Source organism: Columba livia, chromosome 1 (genome assembly GCF_036013475.1).
Source record: "Columba livia isolate bColLiv1 breed racing homer chromosome 1, bColLiv1.pat.W.v2, whole genome shotgun sequence".
Lineage (NCBI taxonomy): Eukaryota > Metazoa > Chordata > Aves > Columbiformes > Columbidae > Columba > Columba livia.
Genome location: NC_088602.1, coordinates 149,241,025 through 149,262,193, shown reverse-complemented (window position 1 = coordinate 149,262,193; position 21,169 = coordinate 149,241,025). Strand labels below are relative to the sequence as shown.

The following is a 21,169-nucleotide window of genomic DNA, read 5'->3' as shown; positions in this document are numbered from 1 at the left end:
CTCTGGTATCATATTGTGGTGTCTTTTGCTTTCACTTTTCCTTAGAGAAGTTCTTCCACTAAGTGGAAATATTTGTTTCCAGAGAGAAATTATTAACAAACTGTAGCAAGGAAAGATAGGAAACTGAGAACAAATTTACCTATTATCATAATTTTTTACACAAGATCAAACATTTCTGAGGAGTAAATTAATTTATTTCAGTAAATATATAACAAAGATTAATTAGAGTTGGGTTTTATTAAACAAAATTTCACTCAGCTGTACTAGGAGTCATTTTGAAAGCTTTATTTCTCATTAGCACCTGCTGCCAAAAATCTTATTATTGCACAGGCAATCTAACACATTGAAAATGTGTTGCTACATTTAATGAATCTAAAGAAATCAAAACTGTGCCATGTACATTTTGTGTTTACACAGAAAAGTCTGCCTCCTAAACATCGGCTCTCCATGGCTGTGCATCTTTTGTCCCTGCAAATACTAAAATAGAGGTCACTGAATTTTGACCTGTGAGCCAGATCACTAATTTTTCTCCTGAAGACAAGAATCAGGCCAGCTCTGCAAGTCCCAGTCACAGCTGAGGCTGAGAACCCAGGCAGCACAGGGGGGACATGGGCAACACCGCAAGCCGGCAGCGCCACTTATGGGTCATCCCCAAATGCCATAGGGGGCATTGGGTTTAGACAGATACTGTGAACCTCTTCACAGACCTTAGTGGGACCTTTTTAGCATGTCCTATTAAAAAAGCAGAGCAAATAGTCATGGCTGAACTGTAGTGAAGTGGGAGTGATCCTGCAGATCCCACTTTTTCGTCCTGCAGAAGACAGAAACCTGTGCTGATTGCTGAGGCTTCAAAGAGCTGGGCCTTTAAAGTATAAAAAGGAAGCGGTAAATCTATGAGGTTGAGAAGTTCGGATCCTATATTTCAGGACTGCTTTATTGTAGGTTTTACAAAGTACAAATAAGAACACCACTTCTATTCTTCAGACATAAACACCTGTCTGGTTAGCAGTATTTATACAGACAGTTTTCTCCTTCCCCTGTTTGACCGGAGGCAGAACCATGTAGTTCATCATCTCAAGCAACATTAAAGAACAGTTCAGGTCGTTGAGAGTAGGTAAGTGAGGAACACAGAATTTCAGAAATAAGGAATCAGTTTAGACTTACATTAAATTGGTATTATATAAACTGAAATGGAGTCATAACATAGAAAAATTTAAGACCTTCTATCATAGAGTTACCATTAGTAGGAATAAACTGACAGTTTTCACTGTGCAAATATCATGGGAAAAATGCCTACTAAGAACTTCTTCAGTAACATTTGGGACTGCTTACACCTCACTTTATAACAGGTTTTGCAGAGATAGTTCAAAACAAAATGTTTTCATTTCCAAGCACAAAAATAAAACCTAGCATGTCGTGACATGGAATAAAAGGCAAACCACTATAGCCACAAACAGTCTCAGGCTTGGAGAATTTTTTAGTGACTTTGCAGGTACAGCTATGCTGACAAAGCCTTCTCGTAAAAGTATAGTTACGATGGCAAACTGAACTACCTCACACAAGACACTTCAGTAAACACTGTGACATATTTCAGCATATTCTTTTGCCATATAGATGGTGTAAACAGCAAAGCTTTGTCTACAAGATTTTGCTGAATAGAGGGGTTTTAAAATTAGGAAATAATGTAGAAAAATGCAAGTATGAAAAGCTCAATGGAAAAAAAAAGTAAAAAAAATTTCAACTAAGTGTGGCCCTCAAATTGTAGTCTACCACTAGTCCATGAGAGACAAACATGAATACTCTTTTCTCTTAGATTTGCAAATGCTCAGGAACTAACTTTATCAATTAATTTCTTTGATAAAAAAAAGAAGAAAGATAAAATGGAAATACAAATGGAATTTAATTTCTCCACTTTGGTGCCTTGTGGTCTAAGTAGGTTAAAAATGAGTTTGAGAATGCATGGGAACTTGATAACTAGACTAAAGCCACCAACTTTAGCTTTATTTATCTATTTTAAATACTGTCAACGCTTGGCAGCCTGCTAGTTCCCAGTTACAGTATTATACATACTCAACTCCAGGACTGCCAAGGAAATCTTGTATCATTTGATGAGGGTGCTGACTGCTGATGGCTGCCTCCTACCTACCATAAATTAAATGGGGGTAGGGGGCTAATGCATGGATGACATAGTTCTTTACTGGACTGTCTACTTGCAGAAACTTAGGAAAATATAGATATGTAAACATACATTTTATTAAAGAAATTATTAAAAAAAGAATTTATTAAAGAAAGTCATGCATACGGTGTTTTAGAGATTCATTCCTATATGGAAGCATAATTCTCATAAGAAATCAGAAAGATGTGGAATCTTACATATGATTTAATAGCATCATTTTAGAAAAATGGGAACTGGAAAAACACAACAAGCAATGGTTGCTTTTTGCACTTCTATGATTATGGATGGCAAAGAAGATGGCAATGAAAATCTGGAGTCACAAATTAAACTGCAGCTCCTCAAGTAGATCTATAACTATTTCTTTGGTGGATAATCCATTCCACAGAATTCACTGTTACTAGGATTTTGTTCCAACTGTTCATTCAGTTTTTCAGTTCTTAATCAGGGGACATTCTGCAATTATCATACAATGGTTTGATTTGATCCTGTGGTGCACAAAAACCTCTACAGTTGGAACTATTTAGATTATTCCTGAAGCATAAGTATTGTAGGTGAGATTATATGCTGGGACTAATTGCCCTTTTTTTTTGGGGTTTGTTGTTTGGTTTTTTTTCCTACAAGCTGAAATTCATTAGGAATGGTTTTGATTTTTAATCATATACAAAACCAAATTTTTAAGCAAACTCTTTGTTAAGTTCATTTCTTCTCCAGTCCCTACCCGTTGATGCATCACTGGATTAAGACACTTTTAACTGTTAGAATATAAAGATAATTTCAACTTCAATGAACATGCTGATTTGTTCACTTTGTTGCCCTAAGAGAGTGTATTTAGCCTAAGGTTGCTGTTTTCATGTCCAAACAGAAACAGACACAGCGAGCCAAAACAGGCATTCTCATCTGTCTACACCATCATTAGCAGTGGAAGCAGAAAATAGAAATACATTAACAAATTTATCAGTCTGGCTTCATCATACTGTTTGTCACAGTAACAGTCATCTAGGCAGCCACCGAAGAATCACTGCTTATTCACTTCAGTCCTTTAGAAGGAATTTTGCTCTCAGGACCTAGGATTGAATCTTGCTTAGAATAGTTTCTGTAGGTTTATTTTAAAAGTAACATAGAAAATGTCAATGGTTATTTAATAATAATAATAATAATAATTATTATTATTATTATTATTATCATCATCATCATTATTAGATGTTGCTGTTATTATTTCAGCTGGTATTATACTTTCCTGCTTTCACTCATGTTGGGAACTGTCGGTGGAAATTCCATATAAATCAGCTTATTTCTCTGTGGATAACCGAGACTCATGAGGCAGCAGACAACCCTGTCTGCAGAATGGTGTTCAGCTTTTGCAGACTACTGGATACTCCACTCTTTACTCATAAGAATAGTATAATTTAAGTCCACTTGAGCTCCTTTCTTGACTACAAGGGACTTTGAATCAAGCCCTCTGTTTCCCAGCTCATTTAATCTGGGGTTTGCTAGCAGTACTGTTTGAAATGCTTATCATGCACTGGTAATCTCTATAGTTTGATGAGCAAGTTCTTCTGTTCCAAAAGATGAGGACATGGCTTTTAATCACATCTGTGATTCTGTACTGCCCTGGGTGAAGTGACCAATTAAAAATGGTCAAACAGTTTTGAGACATTTATTCTGAGCACTTTTTTTGCAGGGCATGTAAGTAATACTGAAATGAAGAAACTTTATTGCTTTTCTCTGCTGATAATATGGACACAAGGTCTGTTAAGCAGCTGTTCCACATGCTTGGTCCTTCCCTGCCCATCTGTTTCAATGGAACACCTACGCCAGGAGAAAGCCATGTGCCACAACGGCAGTTCTCGTGTCTTATAGGGGCCATACACAGGGGACACCGTACACACAACAACTGCACAAGGGCTGGAGTGAGCCATGCTCTCTCCCCAAACTAGCATTTTGTCTATTTTTGTCTGACTAGCAGAGTCAGCACTTTAGGAATGCCTACGTAATAGTTATATTTGTCTGATCCCTTGAGGCTATGTCCGCAAGCTTAATCCACCTACTAAAATTTGACACAAGTTGACAGGACTTTGTGACGAAAAGCATTAAGTGACCATCCTCATGTTCTTTGGCATATGAAAGTCATTTTAGTATGCTGCTGTTACACAGATATCATACCTGCATCCATGATGATGCAGCTACAGTCCTGGTTTCCCTTTCAAGTAAATGGGAGTAAGCCCTCTGGTCAGACTGAGACCCTGAATCCCTTGGCTGTTCAGACCAGAGTCTTTGTTGGCTTATAACAAATCTATACCTAACTGCAGGGAGAATTTAGTGCAAGAGACTTTCCTCCTTCTTCTTGTGAATGTTCCAGCCCAGTGATGGAGTGATGGTGAAATGCCATCTTTAGGCTTTGTGCAGTTATTTTATTCACCTAAGTGGAAAAAAAAAAAAAAAAAAAAAAAAAAAATCCAATATCATTGAGAATTCCTAAGCCTACTCACTCCAAACAAACCTGATCATGAGTACGGAGTCACAAGATGAAAAGGGTTATCCAGTCAGACCTCTTTCCCAGTAGGTTTGCTGATAACCTGTAGCTCTCAAATGGTCTGAACTGCAAGTCTCCAGAATACTTTGCTCCCAGCACAGTAGTAGAGTAGGACCTAGAGACTGTTTTAGAACTGTCAGCATGCCTCATTATGTTTATACTCCAATATGAAAAGTAATATATATGATGTCAGGGAGTTTATATGCTTGTTGCTGTCACAGAAGCCAGTGGAAGTGGGAATTTAGAGCCCTTGAAAACCGGCCACTACACATAAGCACCCTGCCAGTTCCCTGCCAAAGCTTCTTGTAGTTATTGCAGGTCAGATGTCAGTGCAACCAGACCTAAAATGGAATTGAAACTTTAAATAATGATAGTCCCAATTTAATACTGTTCTTAAGCATTTCCATAACTTTAGCACATAGGTAATCTCATGGAACTTTTTAAAGCTTAGTTATCTAGGTTCACAGCAAGAGATTTTAAGTCTTGTTTTATCTGAAAAACTGAACACAGCAAATGTGGAACAGTGATGGAAAATTATTGATAATGGGTCAAATTGCACCTCCTGCTGATTTTCAAGAGTGTATGTGTGCATGTATAATTATAAATCACAAATAAATATGTCTTGGCTCTAAGTGCTCATATCCTATATCAAACTGGATCCTGAATGCATCTCATGACATGGCTGAAGCATGAAAGCATTTCTGGAGATGTTATCTAAGTGACAGTTGTGCTTTCACTTTACTTGCTAACTACACTTAATATACTATCCATTCTGAGTAGTCATGTAGGCAGGACTGCTAATTCCTTCTTTTACTGCAGAATTATATGTAGCCAGCTACTTTACAAGTTTCACAGACAATGCATAATGCAAGGTTTGTGTTTAGCACCACACAACCCACTGAAATGCAACATTCTTGGCTTCTTAAATAAAGAACTGAAGAGGTGGTTACCTTTCTTCTTAGAAACTGTGAGACAGAAGTTAACTTTAGTTGCTTTGTAGAAGGCCCAGTTGACATTATGGTGTCAATCCAGCAGTAACCAGACCTCCAACAGCCTCTTTCCCCTGTAGCTCAAGAGGCATCATTACAACTCAGTGAAGAACATGTCTCCTCCCAAGGGGATGAAGAGTGCATACTGGAGGCAACACGTTCTCCACTGCCAGCTCCCCTGACAATGCCTCGACAGAGCACCATAATAGGCAATGGGGTTGAGGGGAATGGCATCTGGGGACTCCAGCAAGCATGCCTCCTAGGGACAGAGCACAACCATAAGCTGCTGGTTGAGTTCACAGAGCCCTTTCCTGGCTGACAAGCCTGTTGCAGAGGTCAGCCAGAGAGGGCTATCATTCTTTGGGGAGGTGGAAACTACTCAGTGCTATTAATGGTTTTTTTCCTGGCTGTCCTCAGGAATGGAACTATAAGCCAAGCATGACCATGAAAGGGGTTGCACATGGCCAAAATATTATATTGAAGTATCCCCCATCTCTCTGCCACCCCCAGTGCCTGGAACTACCCCCCTTCCTTTTTTCCTCCCACAACATACTTCAGGTCTCTCCCCGAGCTCACTTCTTGCCTCAGTTTTCCTAGCAATAGCACAAACTGCCTTAATTTATTGTTCAGGAAAGAAACAACTGACTTCTTGGTGTGGCTTCAGTCATCATCCCATCACAGAACTGCAGAATAGCTGAGGTTGGAAAGGACCTCTGGAGATTGTCCAGTCCATCCTCCCTCCTAGGAACAGGGTCAACTAGAGTAGGTTGCCCATGACATTACTCAGGTTTTTGATATCTCCTTGTATGTCTGCATGTATGAGATGAAGTTTAGACCCTAATAATAGTGTTTCAGGTCTGGTCTGTGCTGCAGATTTTGGCTAACATCTGTGCCTATTGCTAAGTAAGACAGGACTGGAAAGACGTGTGATTTCTAACCAACACTACTTCATGATGATGTCACAAAATACCTTTCAAAATAAATCACAAACTCAAGGCAAGTCCCTCAACAGGCTCATAACCCTTTCATCTGAACCTGGAAAGTACTTGGTTTTGTGAGCTTTCATTTATAGCTTTGTGGCTCTTGTTGGTGAGCCAGGGAGGATTTTCTAATTCAGTGCTCACAGGAATGCTCCCTGTTTCTAGCTATTCAATTTCAAAAAGACAAGAGTATACAGTCAATAATTTTCTGCTATTACTTTTCCATGCAAGAAATAGACTTCCATGGCATAGAGATGTTATTTTGTTCTCAGTGGAAGCACTGAGAAATGTCATGGTAGTAAAGGGGATGTGTTTCAAGATGTACTTTCATATTTTCCTAGGCCACAAAGCAAAAGTTTTATGTTTGTAATTAGACCAGGAAAAAAAACAAATTGCTATGAACTTAAGTAAAGCCACTTTACTATTGTCAGACTCTGTGTCTGTTGGCCCTTAACATACGTTCTCCCTTTTATTCCATATGTTAGGTGCTGTGACCAGAATGTACAGCACTGAGCTTTTTCCCTGTAACTAGGGATTCTCTTTGGACTCTGCACAAGGATTTGTTATAGCATTCACATCTGTAGCTGCAAGATCCTAAACCATATCAAATTCATACACTCAGCTTAAAAGTGTATTTGTACAAAAATTATTCCTCTCTTTTAAACATTAAATGTATTTATTAAGAATGAGAAGAACGTTTTATTTATATTTAGATATGAGTGCAAAGGAATAGCCTTACCAGCATTTCTGTGTGACAGAAATTGAAACTTTATTTCCTGAATATGACCTGAGGTGGGGTCCCAAATGTTAATACTCATAACATGACAAAGGTCAGTAAAGGCCATCTACTATTACAGTTAAGGATTTTAACCTTTTAAATCTTTGCTTGTTGCAAGTAGTTAAACTATAAGTCAATGCAGTATCTTCAATAAATATTACTATTTTCAACCAGTCTAGAGTTCTAAGGCTTTTAGAGGTTGAAAATAAGTTTTCTTTAATGTTTTAAAAATAAATTCTATCTAGTTATGTTGTTCTGATGTTTTTAGATTGAAGCACATGTCATTCCAAAGGGTAACATTTAAATAAAATACAAAGCCTGGTTTCTGTCTCGCACATCTGAAAGGGATGAGATGTAGGTTAAAAACCATGACTGAAGAAAAGAAAAAAATAAATGTTCTGTAGGTTTCAGGCAGAGTAGCTAAGCTGATTTTTTTACTTCCTGCTTGCAATGAACACTGAAACCTAGATGTGATAGTGTGAAATTGAGATAAGGGTCTCTGGATTCTCTGTGCATGATCCTCTCAGTTAATGGATCCATTACACTTCACTGTTACAGTCATGTCAGATATTATTCCAGTTGATGGAAAGTTTGTTTAAAGATAGGATATAATCTGATTAAAGCATATCGATGTGGTAAATTATACATTTAATATAGGTTCAAGAGGAAGTTTAGATTGGATATTAGGAAAAACTTCTTCACTGAAAGGGCTGTCAGACATTGGAACAGGCTGCCCAGGGAAGTAGTGGAGTCACCATGCCTCGAGGTGTTTAAAAGATGTATAGATGCAGTGCTTAGGGACATGGTTTAGTGGTAGACTTGGCAGTGTTAGATTTACAGTCAGACCCAGTGATCTTAAGGGTTTTTTCTAATCTAAATGATTCTGTGATTCTATGACTCTGTGAGTATTATATCTGACCAGACAGAACGAGTTCAGTACCCTCTCTTCACAGAGCATAAGCTTTAGGCCTCTGAAGATGCCATGTGTTGCATGTGTGAAAACAAACAAAATCTGAGAACACCATTAAAATACTAAATGAACCCAAACTATCACTAAATTCAACACACACGTACCAAATATGTCAAAAAGATTTGTTTTTCTTGAAGCTCAATAACTCTTTTCTTTTCTCATTTTTCAGAGACTGAAACTGAAACTGCACCACCACCTCCAGGTTAGTGTAAAAAATGCTAATTTGCACTGTAACACTAACAACATTTGCGTGATCTAGATACTGCATAGCCATAACATGATTTGCATCCATTGTCTCTTTGAAAGTGAGAGGACAGTAAGAAAAGTAAGAAAGCCTGACCAAATAAGATATTCTCACTTCACTTTGCCTGAATGTTGATGTTTCAGTCTCAATTTTTGTTTGCATGGAATGTTTATGTAATGCTGCAAGTGTCCTTCAGGATAGAGGAAAGGGATGACTGCTTAAATTCTGTGGCTAAATAGTGCTGCCTTCTTTGATGCTGAATGGCAACTAATTATCAAAATATTCCCTTTCTTTTCTCTTTGAAGGAACACTCTGAATAAAGTAGACAATCAGGCATAGGATTAATTTCACCTAATCTGAAGATTAGGTATCTTGTTTTTGTTCAACAGTGCTCTACCTATAGCCAGTGGAGCATATCCTGGGTCGTACATGCTCATCCTAAGGGCATTTCCTGGATAACCTACTTAAAATGTGACTGGATGTCTATGTATAGGCAATCACCCTGAGGTGTCTGGTTGTCTAGATTGGAGTGGGTGAATAACTTCCAGGAAGCCAGAGTTAGGTGAGGTGAAACACGTTCATATGGACTAGGGCTTCAGGTAATGCTGAAGCTCTGTGGAAAGTTGCTTCATTTTCTTTAGTGGGAGCTGGAAAGTTAGGTGAGTTTGATTTGCATGGTGTAACTTGAGTTATATTCTCATATGCTGGTTAATACATATATACATTACATGTGTCTGGTTTCACCATTTGGTGAGTTTTATTCTCTGTGTAGCTAGATAAACAGCAATACCAAACTGTTTCAAGACATTTTTGTTTAAATGATACAGTCTTTCATCAAAAAATGACAAAGTCTGAAACTAGCAGCGTCATTTACCACAATGAATTTCACATTTAAATAACTCATAAATTATTCTTATGTTAGGATGAACAATTTCATATTGCACGTATTTATAAGTAAAGTTAATTGATATTTCATTCTTGATGCTTGTGTTTTACTCAAACATAAAATCTGCACAGTTGATATTTAAGTAATTAATTTCAAAATATTCACACTGAGGTTCTCATCTGATATACTTTGTGCTTGAAGTCATGTTCTTCATCAATCTTAAATTTTAGGTAGAACTGAAACTGCTTTTTGTAGACAGAAAGGAAGAGCATACTTCAAGCATCATACCAAAACCACCTATCAAGACTTTCAAATACATAACATCTTTGTTTCTAATAAAATACACAGGATTAAACACTAAATCACTCCTATAACCCCCTTCCTTTTCCCTATACTTCTACTTCTTCTGTAAAACAAGTAGGGTGTCAGTAGGCCTATATGGTCAAGCAGAGATCAAACTGGGATATTTCTAAGCTGGAAGTGCCCGTCATGTCTCCTAGGTTCCTTCTGCCTGACTGAAGGTGCTGCCTTCTTGGATTACCAAGTGCTGTCACACAAAGAAGGAAGTTGGTTGTTCAAGAATCCAAAAGCTATAACATATAAATAGTTTATTGGACATAATCAGCATCTTGAAATGCAATGGGAAATTTTTGGGAAGCCATTCTAAGAGTTCCTTCTAGATCTCAATGTCAAGCTGTCGGGTTGGTGTACTTAGCCCTGGTGAGATTTTCAAATGGCAGTTAGATACACTACCACCCGCCAAGAATAGTGAATTCTCCTAGTTTCTAGAGGGAAAAGAAAGTGGTACTGTAGCAAAATTTCCATTAAAAAGGAACAGGTTTGACCATCTGGCCAGGATGGACAACCTGACAACTTGAGCTTGGAAATTCAGGGAATCCAGACAGAAGCATCTGGGAGCCTGTCACACTTCCAGAATCTGGAATTGTCTTCCAAATTTCAAGTTTTATCTTCATAGTTACCAGGGCTATACACAAGTGAACAAGAAATCAGGATAATCATAATATCAGCTGGCTCTTGCAGATGTTTTCTCCATGGCACAAAAGTTATCTTAGCTCCATCTTGAAAATTTTATTCCATTGACCTTCATCCAAACCCATGTTGTATCAGGCAGTTGGCAGGTAAGTTTGCCACAGAAGTTAATTATTCACAGGCAACACAATATTGAGTGTTTGCACCTTCGAGACAGCACAATTCACATGATTTGACGAGTCTCTGAATGGCTTTGTATGCAAATTGAATGACAGGAAAACAGAATAGGAATCCTACCAAATCCTGAAATAGAGAAAGTGTAGCCATTGTTATTTTGTTGAAAATGCAGTTCAAGTTTTCTCATATGTATGAGAACAAAGTTAGTTCACGTTCACCTCCTTGAAGTAGAGGTCAAGCTGGCAACTCAAGATCAAGATCAAGATCAAGATCAAGATCAATAAAATATAATGATGATAAAGATGATGATGATGATGATAAAGAATTAAGAAAATCCTCAATACACTCTCTCTGTGGTGTACTTTGTTTTAAGGATAAACTGATTATGGTAATGGAGCTATGGATACCATTGATATTTCGCAGTATCTCATGTCTGAACCAATTCCCTTCAAATTAACAATGATATGTAACTCATTTCAAAGGCTTTTGGAAATAAGCCCAAGAACAAGAGACTAACAACTGGTACTTCTAAAGAACCCAGTATTTATCTTCCACTGAGTAGAGGAATATCAATCTTACATGGCTTGTTCAAAACATAGAAAATGCATTGATATGCACAGTGCTGTAAAATGCTTCATGGAATTACAAATATATATAACATACACACGTATATAAATAATTCTTTAATTTTGCTTTTTTTCAATACTAGCAGAACATACATTGCTGTATTTTTAATGCTGTGTAAGTTTTTCTTTTTACTTTAAGATCCTCTCAAAAATATACTTGTACTTCCTACACAGAACAAAAAACACCACAGGAGGGTGGAACTGGAAAGGGTAAAGGTGAGTCTGAAATCATATTTAAAAAAAGGATGGTAAAAAGAACATTACTAAATGCTGTTCTGATGCTGGATTGCTTGAGCTTTAATTCAGAATTTTGATGCCAAATTTCAGAAGTGTGATGTAAAGCTTCCTGGGTCCTTTTTCTGCATGACTTATCCAGTGCAAGGAAATTATGATACTTACGATGATCTTCAAAAATGCTGCAAACAGGACTGACACTTTAGCAACAGTATTGATAAAGACAATTTAATTAATAGATCAAACTTCAAGAGATTTGCATGAGCAGAAAGCCATGTTTAAGTGAGCCTAAATGTTGACACTGACTAAGCTTGCTAAAACTCAAGCACTACGCACATTAGTAGCTTTAAAAAATAAAAATAAAAAAAATAACACACATGGGCACTCTCCTACTGTCATTCTATTCTACCACAGAAACTTGATATTGCATGTTGTATCTTTCAGCAAGGTCCAATAGATTTTTTTCATCTGAAAAATAGAAATCTCACATTCATCTTTCTCTCCTCATCAGGAGCCCAGCAGTTGAGCTCATTACAAGTTCTGAAAAATGTCTTTGGGAATGGTCTGCTGTGAACAAACACCTAACTGTTCCACTAGCAATGCATGCAAAAATCAGCTCAATTTTTGATATATATTTTTGTGCCACTGAGATTAGACTCCAGCTCTGTTGGCAATTCCCCTTGCTACAAAGATACATTTTGAGGGAACTGGGCCAAATTCTGCTCCTTTTTTGTACTTTCTGCCAAAGCAGACTTCAAACAGCTCATAATCTTATTTTGAAATGAATTATTTCTTTTTCTTTCTTCGTTCTGCTGAAAGGCTAAACCAGACCAAAACATACGTACAACTGAAGTAATGCTTGCTTTTCATTTGGCACGGTTATGCTTTTCTATGACAAATCAAGAAATGCCTTGCTTGAAAATGTATTCTGGCTTTTGGTCTCATCTAGACAAAATCCTTCCTTTTAGACAAGCTGGATGAATACCTGATACTTGCAGATTTATTTGGCAAAGAGTGCATGGCTATTTTTCTCAGCAAAGTCAAAATATAAACACTGAAAGTGTGTGATTCAAGTACCCTTTTGGAAATAAAAATGATGAACCAGGATTCATTGCATGCTATTTTGCCAGCTATCTTTGCATTGAGCAATTATTTTGACACACAAAATCTTGTGTGAGTAATCAAATCTGTCATCTTGGGAACGGAAACACAGTTCAGGACTAATTTGCATGCCTAATGATAGGAAAAAAGATTAAGGTCTTGCCTCAAGCTATTCTAGCAGTTAGTTCTGCTTGCTTTAATTTTGGTATGAGAGAAATGTTTGTTCCCAAACTGAACATCAATGGTGTTTTCCCCACTGCTTACAAGTCTACATTTTACTGAATAAAAAAGAAAACATGGTAGGTATCTTATAAAATACTTCTTTTATCTTTGTATACATTGTTATGTTTCTGGTCTGAATTTAGTGAAGAACACAGGTATTTCCTAAGGGGAAAAATGCATTCTTGCTGCTTACACTGTCTAGGAGGATTTTGCTAATAAAAAAATTGTTTGAGATCTTAGTGTGGGAGGTATTTCCAGTTTGAGTTCATGGTGGCAGCAGCTACCTCAGTAAGAATTCCAGTGAAAGTCTGAATACCAGTATGTAGAAAGAATGGCCTTCTGCCATGCTCCAGTGGAACTGTCACCTCTGCAATGCAATGTAGATGTTGTTGCCAGACACTCAGTAGAATTTTTTTAAAATTTAGTATAGTGCAGTTGTTCCTATCAGCTCCTGTTTTGTTGCAGAGTATCACCAAGTAAGGGAAAGTACATTTTTTAGAGTGATTGCTTCACATTCGTCTGCCAGAAGAAAATCTTTATAATGGTGAACATAATTCAGAAAATGGGAAAAGATTCCATATTTCCAATACATCAAAAATAATTTACACTAGAAAATGAGTGATTCAATAAGGAAAGGAGGACAGAGGCAGCTAGAGGTTAGCTTTTGTATAAACTATTTATAAAACTGTTTCCGTAGCTTCAGAAGTAACAGATTTGGGTACTTCCCTGAATGGGAATGAGATGGGAAAGATTTCATATCTGAATTCCAATGCAATTCCACAAATCCTGTGTGTTAGCAGTTGTGATCTCCTTGCTGATAATGTATAAGATGCAGCAAATTGTAGGAACGTGGAACAGCCCCTCTCTGCAGTACAGTTGGGCTGTGCTGGAACCTGGCATCTGGGAAAGAAAGCTTGGTCATCCACGTAAACCACATAGGCCATAATTTTCAGTTCATTTCTAGGGCAAAATTAACAGCGGAAGTCAGGAAGATAAAGTATATCTATCTGTGTGTCTGTTTTACTGTTCTATTTCTTTTTAGTAGTTATTGTCTGTGTGAAATTACATATTTATGTCCCTTTATGTTCACTGTAAAGTTAAGAAATGGAGGACAATGTGATAAATTCTGTTATCTTGTGGTTATTTCATTGTAAATCAGTAGCTCAGAGACCTAAATATAAAATTTTATTGTGTACATTAATCTTTTATAGCATTTCTAGTTTCAAAAATATATGAAGTAATTTATTTTAAAAAATCAGGATATATATGATCATCCATTTTATTTTCAGGGGAAAAAGTGACTGAGCAGAAATCCCACCAAATTTTCTACATTATTTCATCCTCATTCGATTTACATTCTTCTGCCTTTGTTTTTAATTTTAGCATTATCATACGTGTTGAATATTTGTACAATTGTATTCCCCATTGCTGGAATAATATTTGAATTTTAATATCAATTTGCTCATTCCTTTTTTTTAGGTCACATCCAGCCACTCAGAGAGCTACTAATATTTCTACATGTTTTACTGATATCTTTTTCTCTAGAGTCCATACAACCATCTGCTAAAATATTGCATGTTTGCATCCTTGCATTTCTCCAGATTTCACTTATCCATTCATCTCTCTACTAAAACTTCCATTGCTGTATGTATATATTTCAGTTACTATTTCCATACTGCCAAGTCCCCTTGATAGGACTGCTGAATACTCTTCGAAAATCTGACATTATTATTACTGTGCTTTCACTGAAAATCAACATCTTGAACGTCCACTTATGCTATCGGATGATGCAGATGATGCAGGTGGTGAGAACTCTTCCACTAAACACATTCCTTTATTCTTTTTTTTTTTTTTTCCTATGAATAAGAAACCATTTTTGTAAGATAACACATTAATCCTTGATATGTAGGCCTGCCTTTTACAACTGACATCCTCCTCCCAAGGGATTTTTAAAAAGAAATTTGATGAATCATTAAAAAGGAATGAGTAAAATGTTACAGCTAAGTAGCTAAATTCTATTAACAGACTTTCAATTAGCCTTCAGTGATTAAGCAAGCATAAAAAATTCATATGACCAGTATTTATAGAAATGCAACTAGATTGTATATGTGGTTTTGTTATAGTTATTAGATTTGTCTTTGAGAAAATATAGACAAATTATAAGTTTAAGGTCAAAACCAAAGGATAACTTCAGAGCTAAACTGATTCTGGAAACACAAATCGAAAATCTAAAAAACACCAAATAACTTTTTAAAAGTGTGGGTTAATATTTTTCCAAAGTTGTTCTTGTTCAACTGTCTTCTCCTCCACATTGAAATGTTCTCCAGATGATTTTCTGATACTATATAAGAACATGTTATCTTTACATCACTTATGTATTAAGTCCTAAATATATCTAGTTTATTCTAGCCTTTCAAATGCCTCAGGAGTATTTTTTTTTTAACCATTAGACTTTTAAGACACTAAGATTTTCTCCATGTTTTTATCAGAGACTGATATCTCTGAAGTTTAACATAAATTCAAAGAGATGTAGGAGACTGTTGTAGAGATGGTAGTCTTTATGTTATTCTGGATTTCTAATAATCATGATTACAACATTTCAGGTTTAAAGGCAGTTTCAGGTTTTTTAAGCTTTGGATTTATATAACTATAAACCTCAATGTACTCTTTGAGAGTAAACATTTTAAAATACCTGAATAACAATTGCTTCCAGTGTTTTAATACCTAAGGATAGTCAACTTTTAGTGTAATTAAAGGGAAAATACAGTGTGATAGTAGTTCTGTCTTTATTTTAAAATTTTCTCCTATAATATGGTAAAAAATTAATTGTTTGTTCCTTGTATTATAAATTAATATTCTAAGGCAGAAATTACAAAGTATAAATACAGAGGACTATTTGTAACTGTTGCATTTCTTGATTTAATGATGCTGAATGCATATATGGTGCACATTTTGATTGCAGACACGGACATCAGAGAAATGGCATCTTCCTCAGGTTAGATATGTGATTGACCTTGATTTCATTGTGGCTTTTTTGTATTTACTGTAGATTACATCTCTAACAAACAGAACCACTCAGCAGCTTTCATATAAACTCATGATTTAATAATAGATCACAGTCCACATCTCATTTTTCTTTTACTTGCTTGAAACATCAAGGTTTACCATTTCAGCTACTGAATTATGCAAAGCTTTCTTCATCAGTTTGAAGCTTCCATTGTGAATGCTCCTGACTATTGAGATTTCTTTCCCTTTCTTTTGCAGGTTTTATGTTTTCACCTAGTTGTTTTAAAGCAGATGATCGTCTGTGCTTTCAGTTTCTTTATGTACTTTTTTATTTGTATTTCTTTTCACAGATGAAGATGACACTTCACTTAGTACTCCACCAGCAGGTTAGGACTGTGATAGTGCTTTGTGTGTATGTATGTATGTATTTTTCTCTTGACTGTTAATGAAGGAAGAGTCCAAACCATTGGACTGAGCCCAAAACATAGTAATTAGAGAAGAAGTTTTTTGAAGTGCCCTACATTACATTAATCTCTGTTCAGAAGTACAAGACTTTCATATCAGACAAGTTCCTTTCCAGTCCTGTCTTGAGGTCTTTGGTAGGACTTCTGCCATTGGAATTCAAGATACCAGTTAGCACCTCTGAAAGCTACTTCAATTATCTTTTCCTAGCAACAAATATGGAGTGAATTTTTAGGGGTAGTCTTGAGAGCAAATTCCAGAATTACAAATAAAGCAGATGTCTTGTGACTTCAAAACAGGTGTATCCACATAATTGCCTATAATTGATATAAAATACTAGAGGATATAATTGGTACAAGCTAAATATATAAATAACATTTTAAGTTACAAACCCCTAAAATTAAATTTTGACCATTTATCATTATTTTGCTCAACCTAGATAAATAAATAGCCTATTTAAATAATCCAAAGTACTGTCCCCTCAGATAAACAGTAAACAAAATAAATTCATCTGTTGTCTGGAACAATACAAATCATGAAGAAAACATCAACTTCACAGAACCCTTCTAAATATGAACTACTAAAAAGTAAATCTTGAATGGGAAATAAACTAACTTATATCTTCTAGTGAAAAGGAAGAATTATTTCTGAATTTTTTTCTCAGCTGTTCACTTCCATTTTCTGGTATTCAAGTAGTTCCTCATGGGTATGGTCCTAAGTACCTATCGTGATCTTCTTGCATGAAGAATCAATGTTCTTAAAATCCCAGTAATCTGAGGTCAGTTAAGGTGCAATCTCTGAGCTGGTGTCATCTTAATCACTCTTCCCTTTCAGATGGGATGTCTAAGCCAGCGGAAAGAAAAGATTCAGGTGAGACATCCTGAAAAAAATGACAAAACACTCCAAAATTTACATAATACAACTATCATTATTACTTTATTTCTTAAAGATAATATTTATTTTCATTGTTTATACAGTATCAAACTGTAACTGTTGAAATGCTTTTAAGTGTCAGAGCAAATAGGTTTCTAGCAACTAAACCAGGAGTAAGAGAAGGCTCTGCTGCACAGGATAGGATTCATATCAGTATTTCACACATACATACATACCTATCTATCTATATCTATTTCCATATAGATAGATACACAGCTATTCCTCCTCAGCCTACAGGGTGACAGTGACTTCCCCGAATCCCCCACACAGGCCTCAGGAAACTGTAGGAGAACGGCTTCTTCTCACAGCTCAAAGGATGGTGGGGAAAACTTAGCAAAAAGTCATAACCTCTTTCTTCCTACCCTGGCAGGTAACGCACACTGCACCCACTTTTTGTGGTTTCAGGATTTGCAGCCTCTGGAACAAAATGAGCAGCAAGTACTTCAACCATGGTTATTGACCTGGCATAGCTGCCTATGCCAGCCCCATGCAGCAGCATCAAACCCACGTTTTGTTCTGTTTGTGTAATAAATTGGAAAATGTTAATATCTAAAGGTGATGATAATATTTAGGTGTTATTTTATGTGGTACTGAATTAATGACTCTATGTAAGCTTCCTCCATTTATTAATATGCTTTTTCCATTTCACCCTGTGGCGTGTTAGGTTTGTTACTGCACGTGAGCAGTTCCTGTACCAAGCATTGTCATATCATTTTATTCACACCAGTAACTCTCACTTGTTCTTATGATTTTCCATATACTCACCTGTTATACTGGCATAATCTAAATATATAGATTATAGAAAGAGTATATATAGATGTGTATCTATATATATTTGTGTTCATGTATGTCTGAGTATATGTTTTCATATATGTGTATATACATGTGTGTATATACATGTATGTCTTTACCTGTAAGAGATATTGTACAAGCAGACATATACAGAGGTGTTAGGCACACTACTTGTAATTCACTGAAAGACTGAAAGGTAGACATTTTATAGCAAAGCTATATAACATTTCTACACCTTTTAAAAATTTTTTATAGACTTCAGGATAATAAAAACAACTTGTTTGCATTTTCCTGTGGTTGTCGCGAGTTGTGTTGCATTCGCAAGCAATGGGAATTTTCATGAGGCGAAAAGGTTTCTGTGGCAGTAAACTCTACCTAGTAGAAAGAATTCTGACTTCTGGAAAATTAGTTTCTACAGAAAATATTGAGCAGAGAAAGGAACTTTTCATTTCAAGACCAGGGTTTGACTAAGTGAGAAGTGTTGTGTGACTGGTTCCCCATTCATGCTAGTTATGAAACCAAAACCGAAAGAGCATTACTTAAACTATAAAAAGCTACCTTTGTTTCTGAAACAACTAGAAGTTCAAGGGGAACAAGGGAGATGCAGCTCTGATTTGAAAGAGACAGATGGCTGTGTTAATTATAGCTGTACATTTCCACATTTGCTCTGCTCTTTAGTACTACCATGGCAGCACTGGCTTTACTCACTTTCCCTTGAGCACTGGCCATAACTCCTCAAAAAAAGGAGATGTGGCATTTGGACTCTGTAGTTTCTCGTTTGGAATATGAGACACATGCTTTGTCTCCCTGTGGAAAGGGAGCAGGTAACAGACAGACATTCACTGCCTTTCTCTCCCTGCCTTTTCTGTTAGGAATCAGCTTTCACCACATTTTTGCATGTATTTATTCAAGATGTATCTGCATAGCACAAAGCCAGGGCTGTTCAGATAAGCAAAATGACCAGAAACGCACAGCTGTGCTGGCACAGTTCTCTGCCCTGGGGAGACTGAACACTTGCTGCTTCTCTCAGTACTGTTGTTCCATCTCAGTTCCAAAATCTCAGTTTCCAGAAGAGAAGGGGCTCTGTGTGAATATGTGACACAGTTATTTCCATCTGACAAGCTATTTCTCTGTAACACATCAGCCTATGCATGGGGCACGACATTGTATTGACTGATCTCCAAACTCGCTGCTTCTGTCGTGGTGAAAGAGAACCAAGTTCAAAAGTCAGCTTCATCCCTCCCATATTTTGTGGACAATGAGGAAAAACTAGCTTGTACAATTGACTGGGTTTGGGTTCGAGAGAGACCCACTGAAACTATGCCTCATATTGTGTTTCGTTTGTGCTTACAGCTGTTTGTGTTTTCAGAACCTCCATCTCTTCTGAAAAACAAAGAGCTGACCTTTGTGCATTGCCTCTGTAAAGCACCCATGGTTGAATGCTGGTGCCATTCGAGTTGCTCAGAACCCATCATGGCTGATCAGGTTCCCCTCTCTTTCTCCCTGATAGTCTCATTTTCTGTCACCACAGAGGTAGTGTTCTTGCAGGAACTGTACACAATGTGACAGCCAAGCAATGGATGTCAATGTGAACAAAAACTTACATATCTTTCAGGACATCTGAAGAGGGAGGTAATAGGGTTAGAGAGTTTAGTAAGTTCAGGTAAGTGTATTTTTGAGGGAGTAAAACACAGATGATTGACAATTCCCTCTCTCTCTGCATCTCAGTATGGTCTCTTGGAGAAGGAGCTCCAGAAGAGACAGAAAAACGTGATGACTCCCAGAGATCCACTTTATTTGTCGAAAAACCTCAAAGCGGTACAGTGAGCGTTGGTAAGTACTTAGAAACAAAATCAAAAGCCACTTCCAGACAGAGACTGAGGCAGAGCCAGGAAAGGTACGTGCAGTTCCTGTTATTCTCAGCTTCTGCCCTCAGCTACAAACACTTCCACTGATTTTAGTTGGATGTGAACTCCACTATTCGAAGGCAAAAAGAACTATACATAGATAAGCAAAAAAACAATTGTTTAATTTAAGACAAACTCAAAATCTAACAGCTTACTGAGCGCAGCAAGTAAGAGGTAGAGCTTCTAGAGAAGAGAGATGGTTACAATGATGCTGTTGGCTATACTGTTATTGATATGTCAGGAAGATCTTCCCAAAGGCCTGCAGCGTAGCTTAGAGATTGTTGGGTCAACTCTTGTACCTTAAAGCTGTGTGTAAATTAGCAAGTAGACTAATAGAAGCAGCTCTGTAGGGAAGACGATAGGGTCGCCCCGCTGTAACCATTCTGGGGGATTTGCTCTGGACTAGCTCTGGTTTAGTCCAGTGGTCTGTATACCTATAAGCAGTCAAAGCGTGGGTCGTAAACTCTCAGAGCACAGCTTTGGTTTGAATTTCACCCCAAAAGAACTGAGATCAAGCACTGTGAGGACCTTCTGTATTGTGAAACAGAGCACAGTAAACAGGGACAGTGCGGAGGTTCACTTCCAGACTGCACTCCTGAGCCATGGTAAGGTAGCTACACCCTAATTAGGGTAGCAGCAATGGTGAGAAGTTCAGTACAGTCTACTTAATGTGTCTGTTGTATACTTGGATACACTAAGATGTGATTAGATGGGGTTATTTTCTGCATGCCTACTGTTTTTCTCAGTTTCTGAGTAGAAAAAGAGAATTGAGGAGGATTTATTTGGAAAATAAATATAAGGAGTTAGCTGTGATCTCCTCTGGAGCCCAGGAATGTTAGGATAGAAACTCAGCAGGGGCTGAGCAGTGGTGTTATTCAAATTGAGCTAACTTTTATTATAGTATTTTCACATTATTGTTTAGAGAAAACTGTTCTCAGCTTAAAGAATTAATGATTGAAATGTCTGAAGAACACCAGGCTGCCTTTTCCAGACTGGAGTTCATTCAGGTCACAACCACCTGGTACCTCGGAACACTTATGTTTGTCCTAAGTAAGGAAATTCAAATGTTGTGAACAATTCACCCTGTTTCTCTGTGTCTCAAACTCCACACTGACATGGGCAGAAGTCTTCCAGACCACAAATCATTAATCTCTGTAACACTG

The 21,169-nt window shown here is 37.0% G+C and overlaps 1 protein-coding gene across 26 annotated transcripts in view; it reads left to right on the top strand.

Annotated features, from left to right (window-relative positions):
* Positions 1–21,169, top strand: part of MYBPC1 (myosin binding protein C1) — a 75,611-nt gene that overhangs the window by 11,744 nt on the left and 42,698 nt on the right. For 17 of the 26 annotated variants that reach the window (XM_065037626.1, XM_065037610.1, XM_065037654.1 and 14 more), the window contains exons 2-7: positions 8,596–8,628; positions 11,524–11,565; positions 15,869–15,901; positions 16,263–16,298; positions 17,209–17,244; positions 19,828–19,932. In XM_065037626.1, the coding sequence (XP_064893698.1) occupies positions 8,596–8,628; positions 11,524–11,565; positions 15,869–15,901; positions 16,263–16,298; positions 17,209–17,244; positions 19,828–19,932 (285 nt within the window). The remainder of the gene's footprint in view (positions 1–8,595; positions 8,629–11,523; positions 11,566–15,868; positions 15,902–16,262; positions 16,299–17,208; positions 17,245–19,827; positions 19,933–21,169) is intronic. The other 9 variants (XM_065037699.1, XM_065037679.1, XM_065037724.1 and 6 more) reach the window with 4 other exon arrangements.